The sequence below is a fragment of the Phaseolus vulgaris genome, chromosome 10 (assembly GCF_000499845.2).
Source record: "Phaseolus vulgaris cultivar G19833 chromosome 10, P. vulgaris v2.0, whole genome shotgun sequence".
Lineage (NCBI taxonomy): Eukaryota > Viridiplantae > Streptophyta > Magnoliopsida > Fabales > Fabaceae > Phaseolus > Phaseolus vulgaris.
The window spans coordinates 17,769,895-17,782,921 of record NC_023750.2 but is presented as its reverse complement, the minus strand read 5'-3'; the positions used below and the strand labels follow the sequence as shown (position 1 = coordinate 17,782,921).

Here is a 13,027-nt window from a genome sequence, read left to right as displayed (position 1 = left end):
TTGTGCACCCTCGGTTGACCTCTTTCTCCACTTCTTTGAGGTGAAGAGGCAGAGACACAACCTCTGGGTAACTCTCAGCAATGTACCCGGAAGAGTTCTCTTCACACCCTTTCAAAGCTCGTTTACGGGGTGGAAAGGCCGGTTCTTCAAGATCTGCCGTACTGATCTTGTTCCCGACGCTCTGGATGGGTTTCCGTTGTACTGGGTGAGAGAGGAAGAGGTCCTCAAAGCCAAACCCCTCAAGAATCTGGCTCCAAGTGATCAAATAGCTTGCCGGATTCTTGCTGAGGCGGGAGGTTTTGACTCTGCTACGGTGATCAGCCTGGAGTTCAACGCTGGGACTCTTGAGAAGTACATATGTAAGAAACACTGCTTTAGGAAACTCGGCCTTCGTTACTTCTAACTGTGCTTGTCTTTCTTCATGGTGTCTCTAACACATCTTTTCCCCTGGTGCAGGTTCGAAAATAAACCAAGAAAAGAGGACACGACTTACTCGAGCGCTGCGGGCTGGAAAAGGGGCTTCGCCTTCCTCCAGTGATGACTCTGATGAGCGCTGAGAAGTGGCTTGTTTGTGTTTTTGCATGATTTGTAGCGTTTACTCCGTTTGTACTGCTCCCAATGTATTGAGCATTGCTTGTAACAACAGCTTTTCAATGTCATATTTGATTTTCGTAACGCTACTTCACTTTGCATATGCTTCATGTACTGCGCGCTTTCCTTTCATCTCGTTCTTCCAACGATGCATGTCTTCACTTGGGCGACGCCTGCTCGGGGCAACGCCCTTATCCAGACGGCGCCTTCTTTCTGGGTGACGCCAGGACCTAGGCGACGCCTTCTTTCTTGGCGACGCCATGGCCTGGGCGGCGCATCACATAATCTTCAAACAAGGAAAGATAAAGGCTGAAAACCAAGGCACTTCTTTTTCTCAAACTGGTTTTTCCTTTTATTAGGGTGACCTCATTAAAAAACCCCCGAAAGGGAAAAAGAGCGTCCCCTCCAACTAAATTGTTACATACTGCTTACATAAGTCAACTGAAATAAAATTTTAAGTTGGCTGCATTCCAACTGCGCGGGATAGGGCCTCCATCTAAAGTCTCCAGGTTGTACGAACCATTGCCCTTAGCCTCAGTAACCCTGAAGGGCCCGGTCCACTTGGGAGACAGCTTATTCTCCAACTCGTATGGGTGGGCTTTCCTCATCACTAGGTCGCCCACCTGAAACTGTCGCGGCTTTACCTTAGAGCTATATTGCCGCTCTACTCTTCTCTTCATCGCTTCAGCTTTTATTCTAGCTTCTTCCCTGGCCTCTTCTAGCAGATCCAGGTTTACCCGCCTCTCCTCATTGGACTCCTCCACCACGAAGTTTTGAAAACGTGGTGAGCTTTCATGTATTTCTACCGGAATCATCGCGTCCGAACCGTACACCAAACTGAAGGGCGTCTCCATAGTAGAGGATTGGGGCGTGGTGTGATATGCCCATACAATCCTTGGCACCTCTTCCGCCCACGCCCCTTTGGCTTTCTCTAACCTTCTTTTTAACCCCCTCAGCAGGACTTTGTTTGCCGACTCTACTTGTCCATTGGTCTGGGGGTGTTCAACCGACGCGAACACTTGTTTGATTCCTACTTCAGCACACAGATTTCTCAACTGCTGACTGGCAAACTGGGTACCATTGTCAGATATCAGGCGCCTAGGTACGCCAAAGCGACACACAATGTTTCTCCACACGAAATGTTGTACCTTATGCACAGTGATTTGTGCCACGGGCTCTGCCTCTATCCACTTAGTGAAGTATTCGATGGCGACGATCAGATACTTCATCTGCCTGATTGCCAGTGGGAAAGGGCCCAGGATGTCAATTCCCCATGTGTGGAAAGGCCACGGGCTGTATATGGACCGCAACTCTTCTGGCGGCGCCTTGTGCCAGTCGGCGTGCTTTTGGCATTGCTTACACCGCTGGGCGTGCCGTGCGCAATCCTCTTTCACTGTTGGCCAAAAGAAACCTGCGCGTATTACCTTGGAGGCTAAGGACCTTCCTCCTACATGGCTTCCGCAGATGCCTTCGTGTAGCTCCGCCATTATCCTGGTGCACTCATCGCCACTGACGCATGTTAGGATAGGGTGAGTGAAGCCGTGCCTGAACAGCACCCCATCCACCAAAGTATATCTCGCGGCATTTCTTTTGACTTTTTTACCCTCTTCAGGGTCCACTGGAAGAGCCCCATCCGCCAGGTATCGTTTATAGGGCGTCATCCAGGTGTCTCCCTTGGACAAAACACAGACCTGCATCTGCTCTTCCTCAGGCACACCCGCGTATATGCTGATGCGGGGCGCCCTCTGCGTATCTTGGGTCAAAGAGGAATGACTCCTCGGCCTTCCCTTTGATGTATAAATCTGGAGGACATCCACCCTGTTGTCTTCCACGAATGGACGCGGAGCTTTGAGAGTCTCCTGGATCACTGTCCTCTGTCTACCCCCCTTGCCTGAGCTGGCCAGCTTTGCGAGCAGGTCAGCTCTGGCATTCTGCTCCCTCGGGACATGTATCAGCTCAAGAGCGTCGAACGCCCCCTTCAACAACTGGACGTATTTCAGATACGCCGCCATCTGTGGGTCCTTCGCCTGGAATTCACCCGACACCTGCCCCGTAATCAACTGAGAGTCGCTCTTCACCAGGAGGTTCTGCGCGCCCATCTCTTTGGCCAAGAGCATTCCTGCTATCAGGGCTTCATATTCTGCCTGATTGTTACTTGCCTTGAAGGCAAAACGCAAGGCCTGCTCGATCAGTATGCCGTCGGGTCCTTCCAACACTATTCCCGCACCGCTCCCTTGTTGGTTTGAAGAGCCATCAACCGAGAGCAGCCACTGCGAACTCGCTTCCACCTCTTGCTCACCTCCGGGCGAAAGTTCTGCTACAAAATCCGCGTACACCTGCCCTTGGATGGATCCTCTAGGCTCGTACTGGATGTCGAATTCTGACAGTTCCACTGCCCAGCGTACCATTCTTCCTGCCACATCGGGTTTCTGCAGCACTTTCTGTATAGGGAGGTTGGTCATCACCACCACCGTAAAACTGTGGAAGTAATGACGGAGCCTCCTAGCAGAGAACACTACCGCCAGCGCCGCCTTCTCTAGTGCTTGGTATCTCGTCTCAGCCCCCTGTAAGGCCTTGCTTACGAAGTAGATGGGCTTCTGACTCTGGTCCTGCTCTTGGACCAACACAGAACTGATGGCCCGCTCCGTTACAGTAAAATACAACCGGAGGGGCACGCCCGTTACCGGCTTGCAGAGGACCGGTGGCGTCGCCAGGTACTCCTTCAGCTTAACGAAAGCCGCTTCGCATTCATCAGTCCATGCAAAGCGACTGTTTCTCTTGAGGCACTGGAAGTACGGGTGCCCCTTTTCTCCTCCGGCGGAAACAAACCTCGAGAGCGCCGCCATCCGCCCTGTCAACTGTTGCACCTCTTTTACCGATGTCGGACTCCGCATGGCGATAATAGCTGCACATTTGTCGGGGTTCGCCTCTATCCCCCTCTCGGTGAGCAAAAAACCCAAGAACTTACCGGCCTCCACCCCGAAAACACACTTCTCGGGGTTCAACTTGAGGCGGTATTTGGATATTGTGTTGAACAACTCCTCCAGGTCTGCCATATGCTGCACCCTGTTCTGCGACGCCACCACCATGTCGTCTACATAAGCGTATACGTTCCTCCCAAGCATTGGCGCCAGGACCTTGTCCATTAGCCTCTGGTACGTGGCGCCCGCATTTTTGAGCCCGAAGGGCATCACCTTATAGCAATAACTGCATGTCTCCGTCATGAATGCAGTCTTGCTCTCGTCTCTTGGGTGCATCTTGATTTGGTTGTACCCTGAAAAGGCGTCTAGGAAACTTAACACCTTGCTGCCAGACGCACTGTCTACCAAGGCGTCGATGCTGGGCAGCGGATACGAGTCCTTTGGGCATGCCTTGTTCAGGTCCGTGAAGTCAACGCACATCCTCCACTTTCCGTTTGCCTTTTTCACCAAGACGACGTTGGCGAGCCACTCAGGGTACTGAATCTCCCTGATGTGGCCAGCGCCCAGCAGCTTCTGCGTGTCGTCTTTCACCACCTGCTGTCGTTCCTCATTGAACTTCCTCCTTCTCTGACGCACGGGGCGGACCGTGGCGTCCATGCTGAGGTGGTGACACAGGAAATCGGGGTCGATGCCTGGCATATCCGAGGCGGACCATGCGAAGGCATCCAGGTGGCGTGAAATCACTTCTACCAATCCTTCCTGTTCTTCTGGGCTTAGTGAACTTCCTAACTTGAAAGTTTTGCCGCCAATCTCCCTTTCTATGGCGTTAGCTGCAGGCTGCTCCCTGTTGTCCTCTTCGACGGGCGCCGCCTCTTCGACGGGCGCCGCCTCTTCGACGGGCGCCGCCTCTTCTACGGGCGCCGCGTCGTCAGGGCCTTCCTCCATTGGCACATCTGCTTCGGGCATCGCCCTCTCCGTTATGGCCTCTTCAGGCGTCAGCCCAGCGGGCGTCGCCTCAATCATCGTCGCGTCCGCGCTCGGCGGACGTTCATACACCATGAATACGCCTCTCTTCGTTTTCAGGCTGTTTTCATAGCATTTCCTCGCCTCCTCCTGATCTGACCTGATGACTATCACCCGGCCACTGAGGTCCGGCAGCTTCATCTTCATGTGACGGGTGGAGGACACCGCGCTCAGACGGTTTAACGCCGGTCTGCCCAGCAAAATATTGTAGGCAGAATTAGCGTTCACGACGAGGTACCGGATGCTCTCGGTACGGGAGGCCTCTCCGTCTGTGAACGTAGTCCTCAACTCCAGGTACCCCCGGACTTCTACCTGGTTATCCCCGAACCCATACAAACATCCCGTATAGGGACTCAGCAGATCGGGGGACAACCGTAACTTATTAAAGGTCGACAGAAACATGACGTCTGCCGAGCTTCCTTGATCAACAAGCACTCTGTGGACCTTCCTTCCAGCTGTGACGACTGAGATGACAACGGGATCGTTGTCGTGGGGCACCACATCTCGGAGGTCTCTTCTTGTGAACACAATATCTGACTCCCAGGGCTCCCCCGAGAGCCTCTCCTCGATTGAATTCACCCCCCTCGCGTATTTCTTCCGCTGGGAGGCGGTGGGTCCTCCGCCGAAAAAACCTCCAGCAATGGTGTGGACCTCGCCAAGCACAGGCATCTCGTGTGCTGGCTTATCTGCCGATGGCGGCAAGGTGGCGGTCGTTGTGGAATCTGCGACATAATCTTTCAAAAACCCAGTCCTCACCAGCTCATCTAGCTGGTAGCCCAATGACAGGCAATTATCAATTTGGTGCCCGAAAGCCTCGTGGAATTCGCACCAAGAGTCTTTACGGGGCCCTAACACCTTGTCGGTCTTCGCCGGTCGCCTCAGCCTCTCAGCTATGTTGGGCACGGCGATCAAATCCTTCAACTCAACCACGAAGTTGTACCTCGCCGGTCTTGCTCTTTCTCTGGCGGGGCGTTCGCCTCCTGCTAGACCCCGGGGCTGAGGCTTTCTGGCCTCGTAGGGGCGTCTCGCCTCTGGCTTCTTTCTCCCCGTCGTGGTCTCATTGACTCTGACGGGTTGAACTCGCGCCGGTCCCCTCGGGCGTGAGGGCACGGCGCTGGTGCGCTTCACACATACCTCCCCTTCCGAAGCAATATGCTCTACTGCCCTGCGCCGTAATTCAGCGAAAGTCCTAGGGCGATTGCGGATAATGGATTCTCCGAAGGGGCCGGGGCATACGCCTTTCACAAATGCGTACACGATCATAGGCTCCTCTGTTGTGCCAACCTTCACGACCTGGGCCCCGAAGCGATTGATATACTCCTTCAGGGTCTCTCCCTGATACTGCTTCACGTCAAACAGGTCGTAGGAGACCGGCGGCGGGGCCTTGTTGGCTAAGTACTGTTCTCGGAACAATCGCGACAACTGGCGGAAAGATGTGATATGACCTTCTGGGAGGCTAATGAATCAGTCCATAGCCATCCCGGTCAGGGTACTCATGAAGAGCTTGCACTTGGCAGCATCGGATCCGCCTATCTGGACCATCTGCGTGTGGAATGCAGCCAGGTGCGTCTCTGGGTCCTCCATCCCGGTGAAGATCACCTTGGGTCCCGCGAACGTGTTCGGGATCGCTGCGTCTAGGATCTCCTGTGAGAAAGGAGTGGAAAACTCCCTTGGTGGGGAATGGTTCTCCATCTCGTCATGCCCAGGCCGCCTCCTATCGTTCCTCAGGCCCTGGCGCAACTCCTCATTCACACGGTGGAGCTCTTCGTTCTGCTCATGCGAGGCGTCAAGGTCTGCCTGCATGCGTTCCTGCTCCATTTTCGAATCCGCCATGTCCTGTTGCAGCCCCCTCATTATTTCCAGGACCTGCTGCATGGATAGGTCTGCTGGGGCTGCGCGTGCTGCTCTTCGTCTGGTGGGGGCCATTGTCACTCCAAACTCCTTCAGCGCTACTGTAACCTGGTAGATTTTTCTCGAACTTGTGAAGGGACTGATGTTTTATATCGGCCCCACGGTGGGCGCCAAATGTTCCGTCCGGTTGACCGGGACGTCTTCGTGCGCGACCTCAACCGTCAGCTAGGGACTCCTTCCCACTGGTTGCCTTAGGATTCCTGCAAAAAAGAGGACAAAGAGGCGCCCTAGCGGCCGTGTGCACTCCGACGCTCAAGTCAGCCAGCAAGAAACACCAAAAACTGTCCACCTGCGTGTCTGAGCAACGCGTATGGCACTCTGAAGGTGGAAATGAACTGTGTATGTGTGTGTTGTCTCTTTCAGGCAAAAATATTCCCCAGTCACTTGTACGTAACCTTGAAGCACCAGCAAGCAACTAGAGAGTTCTCTGATAAATTTGCCGAAAGTTCCAACCCTTTTTCCAACATTCCCTGCGCTATTTAAACTACCCAAGCATTTAAAGCGCCTTAAAGCGCTTTTAATCACAAACGTAACGCGCTCATTAAAGCGTTTAATTAGAAAACGTAGCGCATTTAAGACGTTAAAACGCTTGGGAGCCATTATAGTACCTGAATGCTCGAAAGGGAAACTGTATTGAATGACTTTTAATTACCTGGCACCTGACTGAAGGGTGTTTCCATTTTGGCATGGCTGTTGTACACGTGGAGGGCCTCACGACGCCGTGACCCCATCTGGGGCATTTCTGCCCATCTGGGGACGTTTCTACGTGTGAGTCCTCCTGCTTGGGAGTGCTACTGCGCTAGGGGTGGCTTTTTGGGTGCCAACTCATGCCCCCAAGTATCTAGCCACTTACTTTGAGAGCGTATCTGCCTTCCTCTCGCACCCTGCACCCGGTTACCCTGGGCGTGACCTTCCTCTTGGGTCGTATCTGTCCCGAAGGTGTCTCTGGGGCGGCAGGGGTACTTCACGAGTCAGGCTGCCCTTCACTGGTACTATCACTATGGCCTTCAAGCCACCTTTTCCTTCTCTTTATCACTTTCCCGAGATATCGGGACCTGAGGGTTTCCCACGACGTCGCTCCCTCCATGGTCTTTCCTACCCATGGGTATCGGGGAACCACACCGTGATTGCCTTGTTTTTACACTGTTTGATCTGGCGACGCCTTCACCTGGGCGACGCCTTCTCCTAGGCGACGCCTTCACCTAGGCGACGCCTTGCCTTGGCGACGCTTCCTCTTGGCGATGCTGGCATTTGGCGTCTCTCCACCTAGGCGACGCCTTGCGTTGACTTTGACTCTTCAGCCGTTGACTTTGACCTTGATTTAGTCAACGCCCGGATACGGGACGGTACAACTGTAATAGAATTTTTTGGGTGAGGTCCGATAAGAACATGGCTTCCAGTGTTTGGGGAGTAGGGAAAGAAGCAGGGTTTTCGTTCCCAGGTCAAGAAGAAATAGTTTTAAATAGTATTTGTTCGTTGTCTAATCAAGGTGGAGTAACCACGAGAAAGATGTGGAAGGAAAGGAGAAAGGTTGTCAATGAAGATAGTTAGTCTGAATATCAGGGGTAGGAGGTGTCTTAAAAAGGAATTATGTAAGGGATTTGATCAGCAGAGAACAGGTGGATATGGTGTGTTTACAGGAGACAAAGTGTTCGGATTTTAGTAGGGAGAAGGTGTGTCTACTTTGGGGAACCAACGAAGTAGAATGGGTGGAAAACAAAGCTATAAATAGCGCAGGGGGTGTGCTTACGATGTGGAGTAATAAGTCGTTTCAATTATCCAGATTTGTAAATGGGAGAAACTATATTGTGTTAGAGGAGTTTTGGAAGAGAGGCAATGGAGCACACGTAACTATTGTGAATATCTACTGTTCTGGCTCTCTAAGGGAAAAGAAAGAGATGTGGAACATGGTAGGTGGTTTCAGATAGGGTCAACTCTCAAAGGCTTGGTGTGTTATTGGGAATTTTAATTCCATTAGAAGGAAGGAGGAAAAGAAGAGTGCGATTTCAAATTCTGACTACTTTAGAGAAATAAAGGGTTTCAATGATTTCATCGAAAGATCAGAATTGTTAGACATTCCATTGGTGGGCCAAAAGTTTACATGGTTCAAACCCAACGGTCTAGTTAAAAGCAGAATAGACAGGGTGTTAGTATCTAAGGAATGACTGGATTTCTAGCCTAACAACCAACAGTTCGTTTTAAGTAGGTCAATCTCGGATCATTGTGCAATTATCCTGAAGGAAGTCTCAGTGGATTGGGGTCTGAAACCTTTTAGGTGTTTGGACGTGTGGTAAAAAGATAGCAGGTTTAAAGAGTTCGTGAGGTCGAGTTGGAGTCCTTACAAGGTGGAGGGAAGAGGAATCTTTGTGTTTAAAGAAAAGCTAAAAAAGTTAAAAGCAGACTTAAAGGTATGAACAAGGAAGTCTTCGGTGATGTGAATCAGACTAGCAAGGAAATACAACAGAGGTTAGACGAATTAGACATTCGAGATGACGAAGACGGGTTAGATGAGACAGAAAGGGAAGAGAGAACGTCCCTCTTTGCTAAGCTTTCAGTTTCCAAGTCTAAAGAAGAGGCGATTTAATTTCAGAAAGCAAGACAGAGTTGGATTAAGCAGGGGAACCTCAATACAAAGTTCTTCCACTCTTCGGTAAAATGGAGGAGGGCAAGGAATCAGTTGCACGAGATTTTTGTCAATAGCACATGGTGTGACAATAAGGAGGAGGTAAAGAATAAGGTTTGTGAGTCTTTTGAAGAGAAGTTCGCTAGGAATGACGCTTGCCAGGTCAGACTGGATAAGGTTGAATTCAATTCCATATCAGAAACCGACAATGAGATGCTAACTAGTGATTTTTCAAAAGAAGAGGTGAGAGCATCGATTTGGGGGTGTGATAGTTTAAAGAGTCGCGACCCTGATGGTTTTATAAAATCTTGTTGGGATATCCTAAAGAAGGACGTGCTGGCGACAGTAAAGGATTTCGCAGGTTATGGCAAATGGTCGAGAGGTTCGAATGCGTCGTTTCTTTGTTTGATACCAAAAGTAGAAAATCCTCAACAGCTAGGGGAATTTAGACCTATTTCATTAGTAGGTTGCTTGTACAAGATCATCTCTAAAGCGCTCTCCTTGCAATTGAAAAAGGTGATTGGAAAAATTATAGATGATAGACAGTCGGCTTTTCTATAAGGAAGAGGTTTATTGGATAGTGTGCTAGTTGCGAATGAGGTTCTGGAAGAATACAAGAGAAAGAGGAAGAGTTGCGTGTTCTTCAAAGTCGATTATGAGAAGGCTTATGACTCGGTGAATTGGGATTTCATATTTTATATGCTTAAGAGTTTGGGATTCTGTGACCGCTGGATTCGGTGGATAAAGGGTTGTTTAGAGTCGGCTTCAGTTTCAGTCCTTGTTAATGGGAGTCCAACTGGGGAGTTCTTTCCTTGAAAGGGTCTCCGACAGGGTGACCCACTTGCTCCTTTTCTCTTCCTCATTGTGGCAGAAGGGCTAGCTGGGGTGGCAAGGGTAGCAGAAGAAAAGAAGTCGATTGATAGTTTGGAGGTTGGAAAAGATAAAGTAAAGGTAAATATGTTACAATATGCAAATGATACTTTGTTCTTCTACGAAGCAAATACCAAAAGTGTATTTAACATTAAGGCGATTTTGCAATGTTTTGAGTTCTCTTCCGGGTTAAGGGTTAATTTCGCGAAGAGTAGGATTGGTGGGAGGGGGCTGGACCAGGTAGTGCTTCAGTAGTTCGCAACTATTCTTAACTGTGATACGATGGTTGCTCCTTTTATTTATTTGGGTATGCCAGTAGGTGGGAGTCATAAGCGAGGCGACTTTTGGAAATTGGTGATTGAGAAAGTTCAGGCTAGATTAAGCAGGTGGAAGGGAAGATGTTTGACGATGGCTAGGAGGATATGTTTGATTAAGTCCATGCTCTCTTCTATTCCGCTATTCTTTATGTCATTATTCAAACTGCCTTCGGGGGTGGCAAGAAAGCTGATTAGGATACAAAGAAATTTTCTCTAGGGGTGGGGTGCAGAAGGAAGGAAGATTGTGTGGGCTTCCTGGAGATTGGTTTGTAAGCCTCGCGAGTTTGGGGGGCTTGGGATTATGGATTTAAAGTTGTTCAACCTAGCTTTATTGGGGAAGTGGATTTGGAGGCTGGGATCGGTCGAGGGCGGCCTTTGGAAGAACATTATCTTTTCTAAATACGGAGGGTGGAGAATTTTGGGAGAGGAAGGAAAAGGTAGGAGGTGCTCCCTCTGGTGGAAAGATTTGAAAGAGGTGTGGTCTTCGGAGGGTTGGGTAGAAATTTTGAAGATGGTTTCAAGTGGAAAGTTGGTGACAGGAAGGATATTTATTTCTGGAAGGACAGTTGGCAGAACGGCGAGCCCTTGAAGAATGCCTTCCCAAGATTGTTCTCTATTAGTTCTACCAAAGATGCAAAGCTGACGGACCTTGGTTTTTGGTCGAACGGAGTTTGGGTTTGGCAGCTAGCTTGGAGAAGACCGTTTTTTGAGTGGGAGAAGTCGATGGCGAATCAGTTGAGTCAGCATCTGCTTAAGGCTCGGGTTGCCTCGGGAGAGTTGGATAGTTGGATTTCGAAGGAGGGAGGTTTCCAAACTTTTTCAGTCAATTCTGCCCACAATCTTGTCAGGAAGGATTTTGAGGCGAACTCTTCGCCGATTTTTTGTAAGTTGTGGAGGTGCAAGGCAGTGCCCTCTGCAGTGCTTATAGCCTGGAGGTTGATGGAAAACAAGCTTGCTACTAGGGTAAATCTGAGTAGAAGAGGGGTATTGGTGGATAGCTTGATGTGTAGTTTATGTGGGAAGGAGGAAGAAACTTGCACACATTTGTTCTTCGATTGCAGTTTTGCCCGGCAAGTTTGGTGTTTATGCTATAGATGGCTTGGGGTTCTGGTCGTGCCACACTTTGAGACGAAGAATAACTTTGATCAATTTAGGATGAGCCCTGCTTCAGAGACGGTTAACAGTGTATGGAACACAATTTGGGTCGAGGTGGTTAGCGAAATATGGAATCACAGGAATAACATTATTTCAAAAGAGGAGTGATAGATGTGTCAGAAGTATTTTCTTTGGTGCAAGTAAAGGTTTGGTCTTGGGTCTCTTTAAATTTCAGGTCAGCTTCGTTTTCCTTTTCAGATTGGTATTTAGAACCTATGTTGTGCATGAGGTTAATCACTTGAGTGTGTTAGATGTAGCAAGGACAAGGTAAGTTTTGGAGGTTTTAAGCAGGTATCAGTAGTTGGGTACCGTGTATAAGGGTTGAACCATCCATGAAGTGGTTCTTATTTATTTATTAATTTTTTATTCCCGATAAAAAAAAATCATTATAATTACCCTATATCACGTTTTTCTCTTCCTAATGCTTATTTATGCACCAACCTTAACCGTGCATTGAATGTTTTTATGTGGTTGTTGGTTTTTTATAAGGTTGGAACACCCTCTTAAGTTAATTTTATTCTTTCCTTGTCAAAAAAAAAATCACGTTTTTCTCTTCACTCAACTCTTACGTAGCTATATCAGTTGCAATATGATTGTTTATTTAATTTAAAATTGTCATCATGTTTTTTACATCAAAGATATAAGACTTTAGAATTTAAAATGAATTCTTCAATTATCACACAAAGAATCGTTAAAATCGGTTCTTTATATATATATATATATATATATATATATATATATATATATAAACAATTCTTATATATAATAATGTCATGTAATTGCCATTTTAGGAATCGAAATTTATGATAATTTATAAATGTATTTTTCCATTAATTTATGTGGGCACTGTTTTATTGAGAACAACAATGAATATTAAAATATACAAAACAATGTAATTGAATTTGTTAATCTGCCAACCTACCGTTTCAATATATCAAAATAGTCTCCCATCATGGTGGCGGGTAGCAATCTGTTTGTGAGAGATGGCTCAGAAATAAAAGTTGAATAACAGAGAATGAGAAGGTTGAAGGAAGGTAGGGGATGAAGGTGAAAATGAATTATGTAGGTTAAAAGACCCCACCCCATGCCCTAATTGCTTTCTTGTTTGCTTTTATGCCCTATATTTCCATGTGACTCATTGTTTTGGCCATGCATTGGGCCATCAAATGCTCCTGCTATCAATGCGCCTTCTTTTTAAGATCTCATCATCATTCATAAAAACAACTTCATCTTTGACTACTGCACCTCAACTTTTCTCCTCACCTAACTTTTCTTCCTTTGCCTCCTCAACTTCTTTTCATTTCACACCTAATCACTTTTCTCTTTCTATAACACTCCAAGACATAATCACACTTTTCGTTTGCTTCATTCCTAAAAATAAAACACTAAAACAACTTCTAATTATGTGGTTGAAAGTCATATCGAAAAGATGTATTACTGGGAGTATAATCTCCAAATTCAATAATATTATAGTCTTACAAGAAAAAAATAAAAGGTTCGGAAATACATACCAAATAACAAAGGACAATATCAAACTCCTCACAACTGATGCTGGTCGCATAGCAATGTCAGCAGCTACTGTGAATGATGTTGCAGCATGGATACTACTTGCTCTT

General features: G+C 48.0%; 1 protein-coding gene across 1 annotated transcript; it reads left to right on the top strand.

The window, feature by feature from the left end:
* The first annotated feature begins 10,979 nt into the window (after nt 1–10,979).
* LOC137815870 (uncharacterized) lies at nt 10,980–11,519 on the top strand. The gene has a single exon (XM_068618983.1). The coding sequence runs from the start codon at nt 10,980–10,982 to the stop codon at nt 11,517–11,519; it is 540 nt and encodes a 179-aa protein (XP_068475084.1).
* The last annotated feature ends 1,508 nt before the right edge of the window (nt 11,520–13,027 follow it).